The 15,122-nt window shown below is 52.9% G+C and overlaps 2 protein-coding genes across 2 annotated transcripts; one reads left to right on the top strand and one right to left on the bottom strand.

Annotated features, from left to right (window-relative positions):
• Positions 1-5,766: 5,766 nt before the first annotated feature.
• Positions 5,767-8,307, bottom strand: LOC120110137 (uncharacterized). The gene is made up of 3 exons (XM_039124082.2): positions 6,607-8,307; positions 6,132-6,384; positions 5,767-5,912 (listed from the first exon to the last, which is right to left on the bottom strand). Exons 1-3 carry the CDS (start codon positions 8,305-8,307, stop codon positions 5,767-5,769), a joined length of 2,100 nt encoding a protein of 699 aa, XP_038980010.2.
• Positions 8,308-11,602: 3,295 nt separating this feature from the next.
• On the top strand, positions 11,603-14,883 carry CPD (Cytochrome P450 superfamily protein). The gene is made up of 7 exons (XM_008804566.5): positions 11,603-12,701; positions 12,871-13,155; positions 13,804-13,893; positions 13,999-14,077; positions 14,190-14,296; positions 14,422-14,558; positions 14,642-14,883. Exons 1-7 carry the CDS (start codon positions 11,934-11,936, stop codon positions 14,736-14,738), a joined length of 1,563 nt encoding a protein of 520 aa, XP_008802788.3. The 5' UTR covers positions 11,603-11,933; the 3' UTR covers positions 14,739-14,883.
• Positions 14,884-15,122: the final 239 nt, after the last annotated feature.

Below are 15,122 nucleotides of genomic sequence, written 5' to 3'. Positions count from 1 at the left end.
TCGAATGGCGTTGAAAGGCGTCGAATGTCGTCGAATGGCGTCGAAGTGTCGTCGAATGGCGTCGAAGTGTCGTCGAATGTCGTCGAATGGCGTCGAATGTCGTCGAATGGCGTCGAATGTCGTCGAATGGCGTCGAATGTCGTCGAATGGCGTCGAATGGCGTCGAAGTGGCGTCGAATGGCGTCGAATGGCGTCGAAGTGGCGTCGAAGTGACGTCGAAGTGTCGTCGAATGGCGTCGAATGTCGTCGAAGTGTCGTCGAATATCGTCGAAGTGTCGTCGAATGTCGTCGAAGTGTCGTCGAATGTCGTCGAAGTTGGCATCCCGAGCTTAGCCAGAGCATCATTGGAGACGCATACAGGAGACGGACTTCGTCCGTCGGCGATCGTGCGCCCTATTCGGGGCGACGTTGGTCGTTTTTTGGATTCTCCGACCTGGAAATAGATAAAATATTGAAATTATTTGAAGCCAAAGTGGCGTCCTGTACCTTTTGGAGATATTTTGATGGCTTCCGAGCTTCGAAGTCCCTCAGGCCTTGGCTCAGCACCGGCCTTCTTTGGCTCAATTTTCTGGGAGGTGTTCTGCATTCGGGCTTCTGAGCTCGGGCTTCGGAGCTTGGCAGCCTTCTGAGCTCGGCGGCCTTCGGTGCTCGGCCTTCTGAGCTCGGCGGCCTTCGGAGCTCGGCCTTCTGAGCTCGGCATTCTTCTGAGCTCGGCAGCCTTCTGGACCATGAAAGGATTTAGCTTCATAGTACTTTCTTGGGGTAGAATCTCCTATGAATCTAGCCAGAGGAGCGCTCATCCTTTGGAAGGCATACAAAATAAGGCATCAGCCGAGCTTTCATTATGTACTAAAATCCTTTTTTAAAGCCTTGCAATGATGAGGGAAATAGCTACAGCATCGTCATAAAGAGGGCTCAACACCCTTTTGGTCTTCATCAGAAAAGGAGATGTGACTTTCACAGTGCACGGATGCTTTGAGGAAGCTCTTTTTTCCGAGCTCGGAGCTTCTGGTGCCTCTAGTTGCCCGCCCTCTGATGGTATTGATGATGCTCGTGAGAGGTCAGTTGTCATTCTGCTCCTTATGCGGCACTGGATTTTGTTCCTCGGGCTCTCTCCTGTAGGCATGATCACGGACAAAATAACTCAACCGACCTCGGCGGACAAGTGCCTCGATCCCATCACGAAGCTCGTAGCAATCCTCCGTATCATGGCCGCGATCTCGGTGGAAGCGGCAGTACTTTTTCGAGTGCTTCCGCGACTCTGTCGGACGCATTCTCAATGGAGGTCGGAGGTAGCCCCGACCCTCAATCTCCATGAGAATTTCTGCTCGGGTGGATGTGAGAGGAGTGTACGTCTGAAATTTTTGGAGGGGAGACCCCGGGCGAGCTAGGCTCTTGGGCCAAGGAGGCTCTTTCTCATGCGTGGGGAATCTGCTACTTGGTTGGGAGTGCTCCTGGTGCTTCTTCTGCATCTTGGCAGGTTGTTCGGCTTCCTCCCGCCGAGAGGCCATGGCTTCCTCAGCCTTGGCGTACTTGCGAGCTTGGGCCAACATTTCGGTGAGGTCCGCAGGGAAGTTCTTCTCGATAGAGAAGAGGAACCTGTAAGACCGGGCTCCAGTCTTTAGTGCCGACATGGCGATTGACTGGTCCAGCTCCCGGACTTCCCATGTTGCGGCAGTAAACTGATCCAAGTACTCCTTGAAGGACTCTCCCTCCTCTTGTTTGATATCAAGGAGGGAGTCGGATGTCCGCCGCTGGGGCTGGCTGGCGGCAAAGTTGCCAGCAAATTGTCTGCCGAGCTGCTCAAAGGAAGAGACAGTACTCGGCTTCAGCCCGGTGAACCAAAGCCGGGCCGGTCCTCGGAGCGTTGCTGGAAAGGCTTTGCACATCATGGCCTCCGAGGCTCCTTGTAGGGCCATTAAGACCCGGTAACTCTCCAGGTGGTCAAGGGGATCAGCCTTGCCGTTGTAGGGCTCCACCTGGGGCATCTTGAACCGTAGCGGAACCGGTTCATCTTCAATCTCCGGAGAGAAGGGCGACTTCGTAGTAAACTCAAAGTCGTCATCATGCCCCGATTTCCTGCCATGGAGTGCCTGGATTTGGCGCTCCAGCTTCTCGACCTTCTTGTCGAGTTCATCATTCTGGAGGATCGTTGCAGCGGTTCGTTCGAGCGCAGGTTGCCCTGGAACCGACTCAGTTTCTGAAGGCTGTGGCCAGCCTCCATAGCCTCTGGCTGGGTGCTCTCTCCAGAGGGAGGCCTGGACTTGGGAGTTCTGACCTCGAAGGGGAAGTCCGCTTGTAGGAGGCTCCGGTTGAGCTGGAGCCGGAGGAGGCGGTGCCGTTGGGATGCCCCTGGGTTGCAAGCTTTGGACAGCGGTAGCCAAGGCTTGCACTTGTTGCACCAGGGCATCAAACTGCTCCGGCCGAACCTGAGGGGTTGACTCGGCCAGAGGTGGTGAGTTCCGGACGGAATGCTCAAGACTGGGTGGAAGACGTCGAGAGGCGTTGGAAGCCCCTTTGCTTCTTAGCTTCATGGCAGCGAACTCGGGCCCTTCCTCTAGCGCCAACTGTTGCTGGAAATTGGACCCGGGGGCCGCCGCGAACCGAGAAGGGGGAGGAGCCTCCGCTGCCGGGACGGTGGGTGGCGGTGCGCCGACGGCTGGCGTCCTCCTGGAGAGTCCTGCAAAAAGCCGGTGGCCGGGCTTTTCCGGCGCCGGCCCTCCGATGCTTAAGTCAGAGGGGGGCTTAACTTTGAAGAAGAGAGAGGGATTGTATGTAGAAGTCCGAAAAAATCCCCTTGGGAGGAAGAGGCCTCCCCTATCTTAGAGGGAGAAGCTCCCCTTTTATAGGGAGAGTGGCAAGATTACCTGTGATGTGACTGGGCGAATTAATGGGTTACCGTCACTGTCAGGGAGCTGTCACGATTGATCGGACCCGTTGGGGTGGTTGAACCGCCGGCCATGGTGGGCCTGGGGTCCGTAGATGACAAGTGCATTGATTGCTGAGTGAACCGGTGGTCAGAAAGAGCCGTACGCTTTGATGGTTCAGTGATCCGGAGATCATCTTGAGCCGTGTTCATTTAATGACTGAGTGCATCGGAGGCCTGAGGGGGTCTCATGCATTAATGATAGGGTGTGCCGAATGCCTGCGGAGATCTTGTGCCTTAATGACTTGGGGATGGTGGCAGATTGAAGTGGAGTCATATATTTAGTTGTCAGATCCTTTGGAGGGTTAGGCGGAGATTGGATATTTGGCCAAGGCATGGGCTCGGCGGGGTTGCCTTTCTGGTCGGCGCTCTTTGGTCTCGGCCTTCTGGTCTCGGCTCTCTGGTCTCGGCCTTCTGGTCTCGGCCTTCTGTGCTCGGCCTTCTGTGGTCGGCAGCCTTCTGTGCTCGGCAGCCTTCTGTGCTCGGTCTGCTGTGCTCGGCTCGGCCTATGAGCTCGATCACTTAGAAGAGCCCGATCACTTGATGAGCTCGAGAGCGGAAGAGCTCGATCACTTGGATGAGCTCGAGAGCGGAAGAGCCCGATCACTTGGATGAGCTCGAGAGCGGACGGATTTGGGTGCTATAATTGCATTTGTGGGGTGGTCCATTTTTCCACCAACAATATATATTCTGCATTATGTCCACCTGGATAGACAGGAAACTGTTATTTGTTGGTGTTTGATTGTATATTTTATGCTGCTTTAGCAGCAGGCCACAGTTTTACCGCACTTCTTAGTTAACTGCTTTTTGTTGGCTTTATCAGATAAAAATTGGATTGCTTAGGTACTTTGGCACCTCTTACTTTTACATTGTTTGGTTGCTGGCTGTCTCTATATATTAGTTGTTGATGAAAGATTAGATAGGCGTGCGACCTGCAGCAAGCCGAACGGCCGTGCGTACTGATGGTTCTACCGCGGGTCCCGTTTCATAACTAATAGGATCGGGACCATATAGATTAATTCTGGTCCTTGGGGTCTTCGCGAAGTATTCGAAGCTTTTGGATGCACATTCAGGGGAAAAGGTTTGAGGAGCCTGAGGCATGCTCGTGATCATGGCCATGCAGGACCTGATCAGTTGGCCCGGCCGGACGCAGCGTGCCATCGGAAATGAAGGCTGGAAGAGTAGACTCCGAGGATGATTCGTGAGCTCAAGTAACTGATATCACTGCAGGGGAACTTTTCTGATCGTTCGCGAAAGTACTGATTTCAGCATTGCTAACTGATCCGGGAGTTGCTATATATTCAATGTTCAACGTAGAAAACAAGGCCACTCCAAAAACAAAGAAAACTCGACAGATGCCTTCAAGCAGGAGGAGAGAGATGCATGTGGGATGGACGTGCCCCGCTTCTCAACAAACCCAAAAAGAAGATTAAGAGAGCACGGGAATCTCTCAACCAGAGCATACTTTAACAATGCTCTGATTATTGATTTCCTGCTGGGAGGCCATTACGACTCTGCAGTTGGTAGGAAGCCTCATGAGAGACCAAAGTGGGGGACCATGTGAATAACATGCAGGGAACCTTTGCAATCTTATGCATCCCGTGAGAAAATACCAAAGGTTACCAATTTTGATCTAGTAGAAGATCTTTCGATGCTTATGGCAGACCGAGTTGTGAGGACCCGTGCGGGTATGTATTTGATGGTCCCATATCGGTTATTCACCGGAAAGTATTGCAGAGTGGAGTAAGAGAGAAAATGACGTATATATAAGAGAGCATGCATATAGTCGTTGCCCAAAAAGAGCAGGTGTGTCGTAATTATTAGATGTGCAATAACTGCTCAACATGCAGGACGAGCTGTAACTATCCCATAACGTACCTCATGAATATGCAGGGCTGTACCTGCTCTTCTTTAATGGGTTTTAATCGTTTTTAAAGCATTGTTTTCGATCCTTATCTTCGAGCTTTGCTTTCGACTTCTCTATTCATGCTGCTACTCGGAGGCCCCTTCCGTACTTCCTTCCTACTCTTAGCGTTTTTAGATTAGGTATTCCTGTTTCCACGTCTGCTTCTTTCTTCTTCTTTTCTTTTTATCTCCTTCCTTTCATTCCCTTTCTTTGCCTTCTTTCTCTTTCTTTCATTAATTTTAGATTGGGAAAGTTCGCCATAGGCATCTTGTTGGGGAGCTCGTGGTCCAATCCCCATCCTTCATCGAAGGCATTTCCTAATTTACCCTCTAGTAGTTCGAGAGAGAACCTGAAGTCCTTTTCAGCCTAGACACCAAGGAATATGTTCTGGTCTAAGAAGACATAGACCGGATCACTCAGAATTGCCCAAACCTAAGGTTAGTTATGGCTCATAAGAAAGAATGGTTATAGCTCATCCCTTGATTTCCGCCTCCAATCGTAATGGAACCACGCTTCCTCTTATGTGTAAACAGGGCCAAAGAATCCCAAAGAGATAAGATCTCATTGCTCATCCATTAGATCATACGGTCATTGTGCTCCTTTTTCTTGCAAATCGATGGGGTAACATCTGGCAGGCGAAGAATTAATCTATTGCAGGTCAATAAGCCGATTTTTCGAAGGTCGCGCTATTTGGGTCGGTCTATCCATGTCGACCTATCCAGCAAGTCTAGCCATCCAGGCCAACTTATAGTAGCAGGATGAGCTAACCCGACAAGCTGATCTGACTAGTCTTCGATATAAAAAAGGAGCCCAAGGCACCAAATATGCAAATTAAATTATTCTATACTAGTTTTATCTTTTCTTTTTCTTGTTGTTCAAAAGCCCCCCAGTTTAGGCATCGAGAGTGCGACCGGAGCCCATCCGGAAAGCTCCATTATACTTCTTTCTCCATGAATATGAGTTCACCAATGCTCTCCAAACCTCCACCTTCGCCGGTAGGGATTTTGGCATCAACACCTATTTCAAACATGGCTGATATATTTTTCTTCTTGTCCAAGAAAACATTGCAAGTAATTTGGCCTGGTGGAGAAAGGATCAAATAGAAGGAAGCATGGCCCATGATCTGAATTTTGGCGTAGATCTATGCATCTCCAGAACCCCACAGCACGATGAGGTTGCCTACTTGTAATCGAGGACATCCCTAGTTTCGTAGCGTGGTTTTTTTTTTTTTTTTGCTGGTACGGGTGGATCATACCTGACGGGTACGGATACACCCAATAAAGTCAAAAAATAGGATACCTCGGAGTGCCAAAGGTAGCTCCCCATCTCCAGTCCACAAGGTGTGTCCGGAATGGCGAGCTACATATGCAACCACCCAATCCGCAGCACCATTGGCTTCACGGTAGATATGCTTAGCCTGAAAGGCCCATCCATCCCTCGCCATGGTCCATATGTCACGAAGCAATGGGTGGTCACAGTCGTCACCTCTAGGACCCTCTCGGATCCAACTGATAACGGTGGCTGAATCACCCTCTAGGATGATAGACCTAACCTGTAACACGCACCGGGCATGTCGAAGGCCAGCCCAGGCAGCTCTCAGCTCCGCGCTCGGAACCGAGGTGTCAAATAAATGACTGCCACCAACGGCCACAACCCTAGCGAAAGGGTCCCGAATGACGAAACCCGCACCTCCCCTCGCGCCACCATCCAGGACTGACCCATCAAAGTTGACCTTGAGGAAACTCGGGGGTGGGGGCTCCCAGGTGAAAAACACCATGTGGGATACTGCCGAAGCAAGGTGGGAGCCCCAGATGTCCCGAGCTGTCAAGGTCCCTCCGGTGGTGGAGGTGTGACACATCTCTGCCGCCTGACTACAGGCACTCTCGACCACAAATCTCGGTGACATATATCGTTCACCGAATATACGGGCGTTCCTGGCCAACCAGATCTGGTAGGCAGTACAGCTCGCTCGAATCACCTCCTGACGAAGCGCCGGGGACTCCGAGCCCTGGTGCATGGCCTGTAAGAACTGGTCCCTACAGCTCCACACCGGCTGCGGAACCCCAGCCAGACGCCAAGTGTCCCTCGCCCATGAGTACCGAAACAAGGCATGGTCGACCGTCTCGGCCACACCGCAAACCCCACACTCTAGGGGGATCCTCAATCCTCGTCCACCAAATACTGCTCTCGTTGGAAGACGGTCCCAGACCACCTTCCAAAGGAACAACGCAACCCTCGGGAGGAGGCCCAGTCGCCAGATCCAGGCACAATCAGGACCAGGCTCGTACTCCCGCCTAAGAATGCGGGAAAGGACGCCCATCATGATTCTGGGACTGGTCGAGGAACTCCATACTCGTACATCTGGTCCACCGCTCTGTGGCAGAGGGAGGGAGCGAACCCGCTCCGCCAGATGCTCCCCGAAGAAACGGGCTAATCGAATCTCGTCCCAGTCGGCCTTCCCGGGGGTCATAAGATCACAGACCTGTAAACCCTCCCCAGCCTCGACACTAACAGTAGTCGGCCAACGGCACAAGAGGAGGCCATCAACCCATGGGTCCCTGGTCACATCGATGCTGCGGCCATCGCCTATCAGCCATCGGGTGTGATCCGACACCATGGGCACATATCTCGCTATCTCACGCCATAAAAAGGAACATCTCCGCCCTCCTCGAACCCCGCCCTCCAGGCCTACCCCCCCATAGCGGGCAGTCATGATCCGGCTCCAGAAGCCCTGCGGCTCCAGGATAAGGCGGGAAGCATGCCGGGCGAGGAGCAGCTCTCGTCTCTCCAGGAGAGACAACACCCCAAGGCCACCCTCCCTGAGAGGGAGGCAAATACTCTCCCATGCCACCAGGTGCACCCCACGGCCCCCACCAAGCGAGTCCCATAAAAAGCTCCGAATCAGTCGCTCGATCTTCAGTAGGGCTGATCTTGGTACCACCGTGTTGGTCATGAGATAGATAGGCATAGAGCCCAAAACAGATCTAATCAGCAAAACTCTGCCCATCATAGATAGAGACGTTGCTCGCCAGCCCTCTAACCTACTCTGGACCCGTTGCACCATCCCGGAGCACTCAGATACACGCAGTCTCCTACCTGTGATCGGAACACCCAGGTATGTCCAGGTCCCGTCCTGCTCAGGCATCTCCAGAATCCTCCGAATCTCACGTTGAACCCCGGGTGGCGAACTCGGGCTAAAGGAGATGGAGAATTTCTGGGCATTCACTCTCTGACCGAATGCATAGCAATAGGCGGCCAAAGCCCGCCTAATAGCTTGGGCGTCTGCTACGCGGGCACGCGTCAGGAGGAGGCAGTCATCGGCAAAAAGTAAATGTGATATTGGCTGGGCCCCTAGAGCTGGGACGTAAGCCTCCAACTCTCCGGCGGCACACACAGCCCAAAATGATCGAGACAAGACATCAGAACAAATGATGAACAGGTACGGGGATAGCGGGCATCCTTGCCGAAGCCCCATAGTAGAACTAAAGAGTGGGGACGGAAAGCCGTTGATCAAGATGGAAAACCACGGACTCCGGACACACCCCATAACCCAACCAATCCAGGTCTCATGGAAACCCAGACTCTCCAAAGCTAGCCTAAGAAAACTCCACCTGATTCTATCGTAAGCTCGTTCCATATCCAGCTTGATAGCCATCAGGCTTCGTCGCTTTGGGGCCCGTCGAAGATCCCACATCATCTCTTGGGCCACCATAACGTTATCGGAAATACTCCTACCTCCAACAAAAGCACCTTGCTCTTGACAAATAATGCCGGAGAGAAAGGGCTTCATACGATCCATCATTATTCTTGCCACAACTTTGTATAAAGTAGTGCACAAACTGATCGGTCTAAAATGGCTCGGCTCGGACGCGTCCGCTCGCTTAGGTATTAGCATGAAAAATGTGGCCTTCCAGTCGTCAGGCATACCTGACCGACTAAAGAAACATAAGACCGCTTCTACCACTGCGATCCGGACGATACTCCAGTATCTCCGGAAAAAGAAAGGGGGGAAGCCATCTGGGCCCGGAGCCCTGTCCTCACCCAGTGCCTAGACAGCCTCTCGCACCTCCCCCTCCATCACTGGTCGAACCAACAGTGCATTCTCAGCCACCCCGATTTGGGATTCAGCTCTCGGGAGCAGGCCAGCACCGTCCGACCCACTATCCTCCGTCCAACGGGAGCGAAAGAACTCGAGTAGGATGTGGCTGATCGCCGAATCATCCTCCACCCAGTGACCCCGCTCATCCCGCAAGGAACGAATAGTGTTCCTCTGCCTCCTAATAACCGTCGATCGGTGAAAGAAACTAGTGTTCCGGTCACCCTCTTTGACCCACTGAATTCTGGATTTTTGTCTCCAGAATATCTCATGTTGACGCAGGATCGAGTGGTGGGTGGCGAGAAGTCCCCGGAGGCTCACCATATCAGCCTCGGGGAGCACACCCACCTGATCTTCCCTACTTTGGAGGTCAGCAATCGCAGCCTCCACATCTTCCAGCTTCCTAAAAATATCACCTACGACCTCCCGGTTCCAGACGTAGCCGTCGCTTGGTCAACTCCAGTTTCCATGAAACCCTCTGCATGGCGTCGCCGCGGACCGGCAGGCCCCAAGCTCCCCGGACAATGTCCCAGGATTGAGGGAAGGATAGCCAGACTTTCTCGAAACGGAATGGGTTCTGGTGACTCGAACCTGATACCGTCGAAAACAGCAAAGGATAATGATCCGAAGCAATTCGAGAAAGATGACTAACCCTATAGGATGGAAATCTGATGAGCCAGTCAGTGGAAGCAACAACCCTATCCAGTCGCTCCCACACCCTAGCTCGTCCGGATTGGTTGTTACACCAAGTGAAACGCGGACCGGAGAACCCCAGATCTACTAGGCCGTTCCGCGAGAGGAAATCGCGGAACTCCCTCCTATCCACAGAGTCAGTGAAGGTCATGCCTCCTCGTTTCTCACACTCCTCCAAGATGCAATTGAAGTCCCCCACCATCGCAGACGGAAGTCCCTGAGCAATTAAGTATGTGAGCTCGTCCCACAGAACCCTCCTAGTCTGATGGTTTGTACTAGCATACACTCCGCACAAGACCCACGGTGCAGCATTAGGTTCCGAGATGATCATGATGACATGTTGGGAGCAGTTGTGGAATACGTCAACCGTAGCCACACCCCGCTTCCACAGAGCCACAATGCCCCCCGACAACCCCTGGGAATCTACTGCATACGACTCCCAGTCAACCTCTAACCGCCGTAAAACACGACTGAGTCCTCTACCGGATAATCGTGTTTCATAGAGTAGGCAGATCTCCGGACTATGGATCTAGACCAACCGCCTAAAGGATGACATGAAGGCCGGCTTTGCCGCCCCCCTACAGTTCCACGCAAGAATCCTCACGTAGCGTGGTTTTCGAAAGTATAAGCAGAGTGATGCGACTTTGTCAAAAGTTTGCTTTTATTATTATTTTTATCTTTTTTTTCTTTTCAGGTATGGTCGCAAGCTATAGAATTCCATCTACAATGTTTGGGCTTGGAACCGGTGTAGGTTACAAATTCGAATGTGAAGGCCTCGTTTCGGATACAGGGGCTGCCTGCCAAGGCCAAGCAGAGAATATGGTATCATTGGAGGCAAAATGGATTGTCCTATTCTCGCATAGTGTCTTCCAATTTCGAACAAGTAGATCTCAGAGCCGAGCGAGCCCAAGAGGCTCCCTCGACCGCAGACAGACCTCAGCCTCGCCAAGAGCCAGGTGGACCTTGGCCCCGCCAGAGGCCAAAGCCGACCTCAATTAGAGGCCGAGCCGACCTTGCCAAGCACATGCTGCGGCTTCTAAGCCTGTCCGACCTTGTCCGCAGCTGTACCTGACCACGTCATGACGTGCCAACTAAAGATCATACCCTGCCATACCTATCAAGGGTCATATCCTACCATACCTGTCAGGGGTTACACTCCGCCGCACCCGCCAACACGTTATCTCCAACTATTGACCCGTTGATCACATCTTAGCCCGAGATTTCAAGTAACAGCCGTCACCTTCACCCTATAAAAAGAGGGTAGGGAAAGCTCCCGGTAAGCTTTTTGATAAGCTTCTACAAGCATCTATAAGCTTTGACAAGCAATTACCAGCTATTTTAAGCTACAAGAGGCCTTAAAGGGCACTCAGAAAGCTCTCCACTCCATAAAAAAGATCCGGCTAACTTAACCATCGGAGGGCCTTCGCCGGAATCTCCGATCAAGACTTTGTGTAGATACCTCGGAGCCCAAGAGGTGGCCCTTTTTCTCCATTCCAATCAGCATTTTTTCGGAGGTATCTTGGAGCACCGAAGGTGACCCTCTTTTCGTGTCCTCGGCCGGTATCTTCTGGGCTCGTTTCCGGCGAGGTCACAGGACAAATTTCAACCACAATAGGGTAGTTGCTGGGATATGCGCTCGTAGCGCCCGCCCTGACACGAACAGGCTGGAAGGGAACGCAAAACACGATTGGAAAGAAGAGGGGGCGGAGGGCGAGAGGCGGCATGGAGTGAAGCAAATAAAACCTACCGGAAAGAGACGAGCATATCAACAGACCGACTAGTGCAAGATTCATTTCATCTGCGCACACCCGACCCCACTATCAGTACAAGCCAGCGAATCAGAAACGCTACCCTTTGCCAAGCCCGATGGATGGATGGATGGATGGACAACTACAGTGTGAATCAAAAACGCTCTAGTTGCCAATCCCGTCCTTATCCAAATTCCAAAGGTATAAGGTGCCAAGCAGATACGCTGACGGATACCGGGAGATAACCCTGCATATCTCATCAGTCATTTCCTCCTATTTTCAGCCGTGCTTTTCCGATTTGCCCTCCCCTTTAATAAATCTTCTTTAATCCAATACCCGTAAAGGAAAAAAGAAAAAACAAAAAAACAAAAAAACAAAAAATCTTCTTTATTTAAGATGGAGCCCCCTTCTCTCCTCCTCGACCCTGAGCGACCCCATCCATCTTCGCCTTTCCCCTTCCTGACTGGATTTCCAGCCTGCCGGCAATCCATCCGCTGCCTTCTCCCTCAACCAACCTGATCCATCCATCACCGAGGAAGGGAAAGGAAGAGCTGGAAAGGGGACATGGCTCCGGCGGCGGCGTACTCTGGTTACCTCCTCCTCCTCTCCGCTTCCGACCATCAGTTCCTGCTCCTGCCGGTGCTCATGTCGGTGGTGGCCGTCCTCGTCCTCCAGCTCCTCCGCCGCTCCTCATGGATGAGGAAGACGATGAATAATAGCGGCGGCGGCAAGGGGCTGCTGCCGCCGGGGAGCGTGGGGCTGCCGCTGGTCGGGGAGACGCTGAGGCTGATCGCGGCCTACAAGACGGAGGACCCGGAGCCCTTCATCGACGAGCGGGTGCGGCGGCACGGGCGGCTCTTCACGACGCACGTGTTCGGGGAGCGCACCGTGTTCTCGGCGGACCCGGAGTTCAACCGTGTGGTGCTGGGCGGCGAGGGGCGGTCGGTGGAGTGCAGCTACCCCTCCTCCATCTCCACGCTGCTGGGCCGCCACTCGCTGCTCCTCATGCGGGGGGCCCTCCACAAGCGCATGCACTCCCTCACTCTCACCCGCCTCGCCTCCCCCGCCGCCATCCGCGACTCCCCTCTCCTCCTCCACATCGACCGCCTCATCCAGACCACGCTCGACTCCTGGGGCGCTCAGTCCCGGGTGCTGCTCCTCGACCAGGCCAAGAAGATCACCTTCGAGCTCACGGTCAAGCAGCTCGTGAGCTACGACCCGGGGGACTGGACGGAGGCCCTGCGACGCGAGTACCTCGTCCTCATCGAGGGCTTCTTCTCCATCCCCTTCCCATCCTTCCTCTCCTTCACCACCTACGGCCGGGCCATCAAGGTGAGAGCTTGGCTGGCTTCGTTAATTTGCTCGCTTCATTGATTGTTTGTCCGATCGCATGCATCGATCTTCATGCTATGCTCTGTCGGCAATTCCGATTATTCAAATTGCCCCTTTTTCTTTGCTTCCCGTCATCCCCCTTTTTCGTCTCAATTTCGGATGGTGCCAGGCGCGGGGGAAGGTGGCGGAAGCGCTGAGGGAAGTGATAAGGAAGAGGAAGGAGGAGAAGATGAGGGACGGCGACGACGAGGACGAGGACGAGAAGGAGGGGCGGGGGAGGAGAAAGAAGGACATGGTTGCGGAGCTCCTGGAAGCGGAGGAGGGATTCTCGGAGGAGGAGATGGTGGACTTCCTGCTGGCGCTGCTGGTGGCGGGCTACGAGACCACGCCGACCATCATGACCCTCGCCGTCAAGTTCGTCACCGACAACCCTCCTGCCCTCTCCCTCCTCGCGGTGAGTCACCACCACCACCACCACCACCACCACCACCACCATAGGACAGGATGCACGCTTTTAGTGTCTCCATCAGGGGATGCTTTTGTTTTCCGATCACGGGAATCCAGATAGATGGATTAGATAGATAGATAGGGGCGCGTGCGTGCGGGCGGGGGCAAGGATACGGGGCCTGGCTTGGCTTACGGATCATCCTCCTCCCGACCTGGCAAGATTTTAGCCCGGGGCATGTTATTTTCTGAATCATGTCGCGAGTATATTGCCTTTTGCTGGTTGCCCGAGGCGAAGGGGCTTGAATGAGTGGTGTGCGGAGTTACGACTTACCGTCATCCGCAGATCACTGTCGACACGTACGGAAGATGGGCCCCACCCAAATTGCCTGTCATTTCCCCGTTGGTGCATCAAGGATGTACGACGTAGATTTAGCTGTACCCAGTTGGTATGTATGAGGCGGCCGAAGCGACCCAGTTCGTCGGGACATGGGCATGTAGCCGGCTGCGGAGGACCATTTCAAAGCAGTAACACCTCATGCAGCAGCAACAACACTAGCCTTGACCGTCCAATTGGAGATGAGATTTGCCAGAAAAGTAAGTTGACACATGTACGGGGATGCGCGTGCTAATCTCTCCTGCCTGTTTCGTGCAACAGGAAGAGCATGAGAAGATCAGAGCCAGGAAGAAGGACGAGATGGAGCCCTTGGACTGGAGCGATTACAAATCGATGCCCTTCACCCAATGCGTGCGTACGATGATGCAATCAAGCCCACTTCGAATCTCTCAATAAAGGATTGATTAATGCCACAGCTTGATCATGAAACTAAATCGCTATAAAATTCTGGTCCAGGTGGTCAACGAGACACTTCGCGTGGCCAACATCGTAGGCGGAGTTTTCAGGAGAGCGGTGACGGATCTTCATTTCAAAGGTACGCCATTCACGTCGTCGACTCTTCGTCGCCATCTGCACTTCCCGCGATCATTAAATGATCGTGCAGGCGAGGGATTAACTGAGGGCGAATCGTTCTGCATGTCTCGCAGGGTACACGATTCCAAAGGGATGCAAGCTTTTTGCCTCGTTCCGAGCCGTGCATCTTGATCCCGAGTACTACGAGGAGGCCCGCACCTTCAATCCCTGGAGATGGCAGGTATGGCCGCTCCCGCTCCCTCGCCGCTAGAATTAAAACATCAAATTCTACCAGTAGACTGTCAATTAGATCGTCCTGGGATCGATCCTTGGTTGTTGAGTTCGAACTCGGGTTTGTGCATACAGAATAATGATGCTGTCCAGCAAACGAGTGGGGCGGGCCTGTTTACGCCCTTTGGAGGGGGGGCCCGCCTGTGCCCCGGCTACGAGCTCGCCCGCGTTGTTATTTCTGTGTTCCTCCACCACCTCGTCACCCGTTTCAGGTATGTACTTGGATGAGTTTTTTTCCCCTCCTTTTTTACCTTTTTTTTGTTTTCTTGTTCCAATATATATATATAAATCACAGTTGGGAAGCAGCGGAGGACAAGCTGGTGTTCTTCCCCACCACCCGAACGCTCAACGGCTACCCGATAGACGTCCGTCGACGCCGAAAGTTTTTATGACTTGTTCTCTATGCCGCGATGACTTGTTCTCTCTCCTTTCATTCCCCGTTCCTCTTATGTCACTCATCTCCAGTCCAATATGTATGACCTCTGAAATAAGAGATTACAAAAGAAAAGCAATGACAGTGATATCGTTAGCCTTTTAGTGCCAAGCTAGTGCCCTGCAGGGTCTGCATATCTCTCTCTCTCTTTTTTCTTCTTCTTTTTGGCTAAGAGCAGGCACATCTCTTGATCTGGAGAGATGATAGGAAAAATGGGCATACGTGAGTGTGTGCAGTCTGGGTTGGCATGTGTTGGATGGCCGGCTATTCTCCACCGATAATGATACAACATGCTTGATAATTTGCAACCATCGATCCGGAGGAGCTGTTGCTAACCCGTCTT

Source organism: Phoenix dactylifera, chromosome 8 (genome assembly GCF_051530095.1).
Source record: "Phoenix dactylifera cultivar Ajwa chromosome 8, Ajwa_hap1_PhDact_Kaust_v1.1, whole genome shotgun sequence".
Classification (NCBI taxonomy): domain Eukaryota; kingdom Viridiplantae; phylum Streptophyta; class Magnoliopsida; order Arecales; family Arecaceae; genus Phoenix; species Phoenix dactylifera.
The sequence above is the reverse complement of the archived record's forward strand: the minus strand, read 5'-3'. Positions and strand labels throughout refer to the sequence as shown.

Bases quoted from the DNA above. Each gene is read 5' to 3' on its own strand.
- CPD (XM_008804566.5), top strand. From the start codon at position 11,934: ATGGCTCCGGCGGCGGCGTACTCTGGTTACCTCCTCCTCCTCTCCGCT. The intron at 13,894-13,998 runs GTGCGTACGATG...ATTCTGGTCCAG, and splicing joins CGATGCCCTTCACCCAATGC to GTGGTCAACGAGACACTTCG. The intron at 14,078-14,189 runs GTACGCCATTCA...CATGTCTCGCAG, and splicing joins GACGGATCTTCATTTCAAAG to GGTACACGATTCCAAAGGGA.
- LOC120110137 (XM_039124082.2), bottom strand. From the start codon at position 8,307: ATGGGGCTTCGGCAAGGATGCCCGCTATCCCCGTACCTGTTCATCATT. The intron at 6,385-6,606 runs GTGTTTTTCACC...TGCGTGTTACAG, and splicing joins CTTCGGCAGTATCCCACATG to GTTAGGTCTATCATCCTAGA. The intron at 5,913-6,131 runs GTATCCTATTTT...TTTCTCCACCAG, and splicing joins GCTACCTTTGGCACTCCGAG to GCCAAATTACTTGCAATGTT.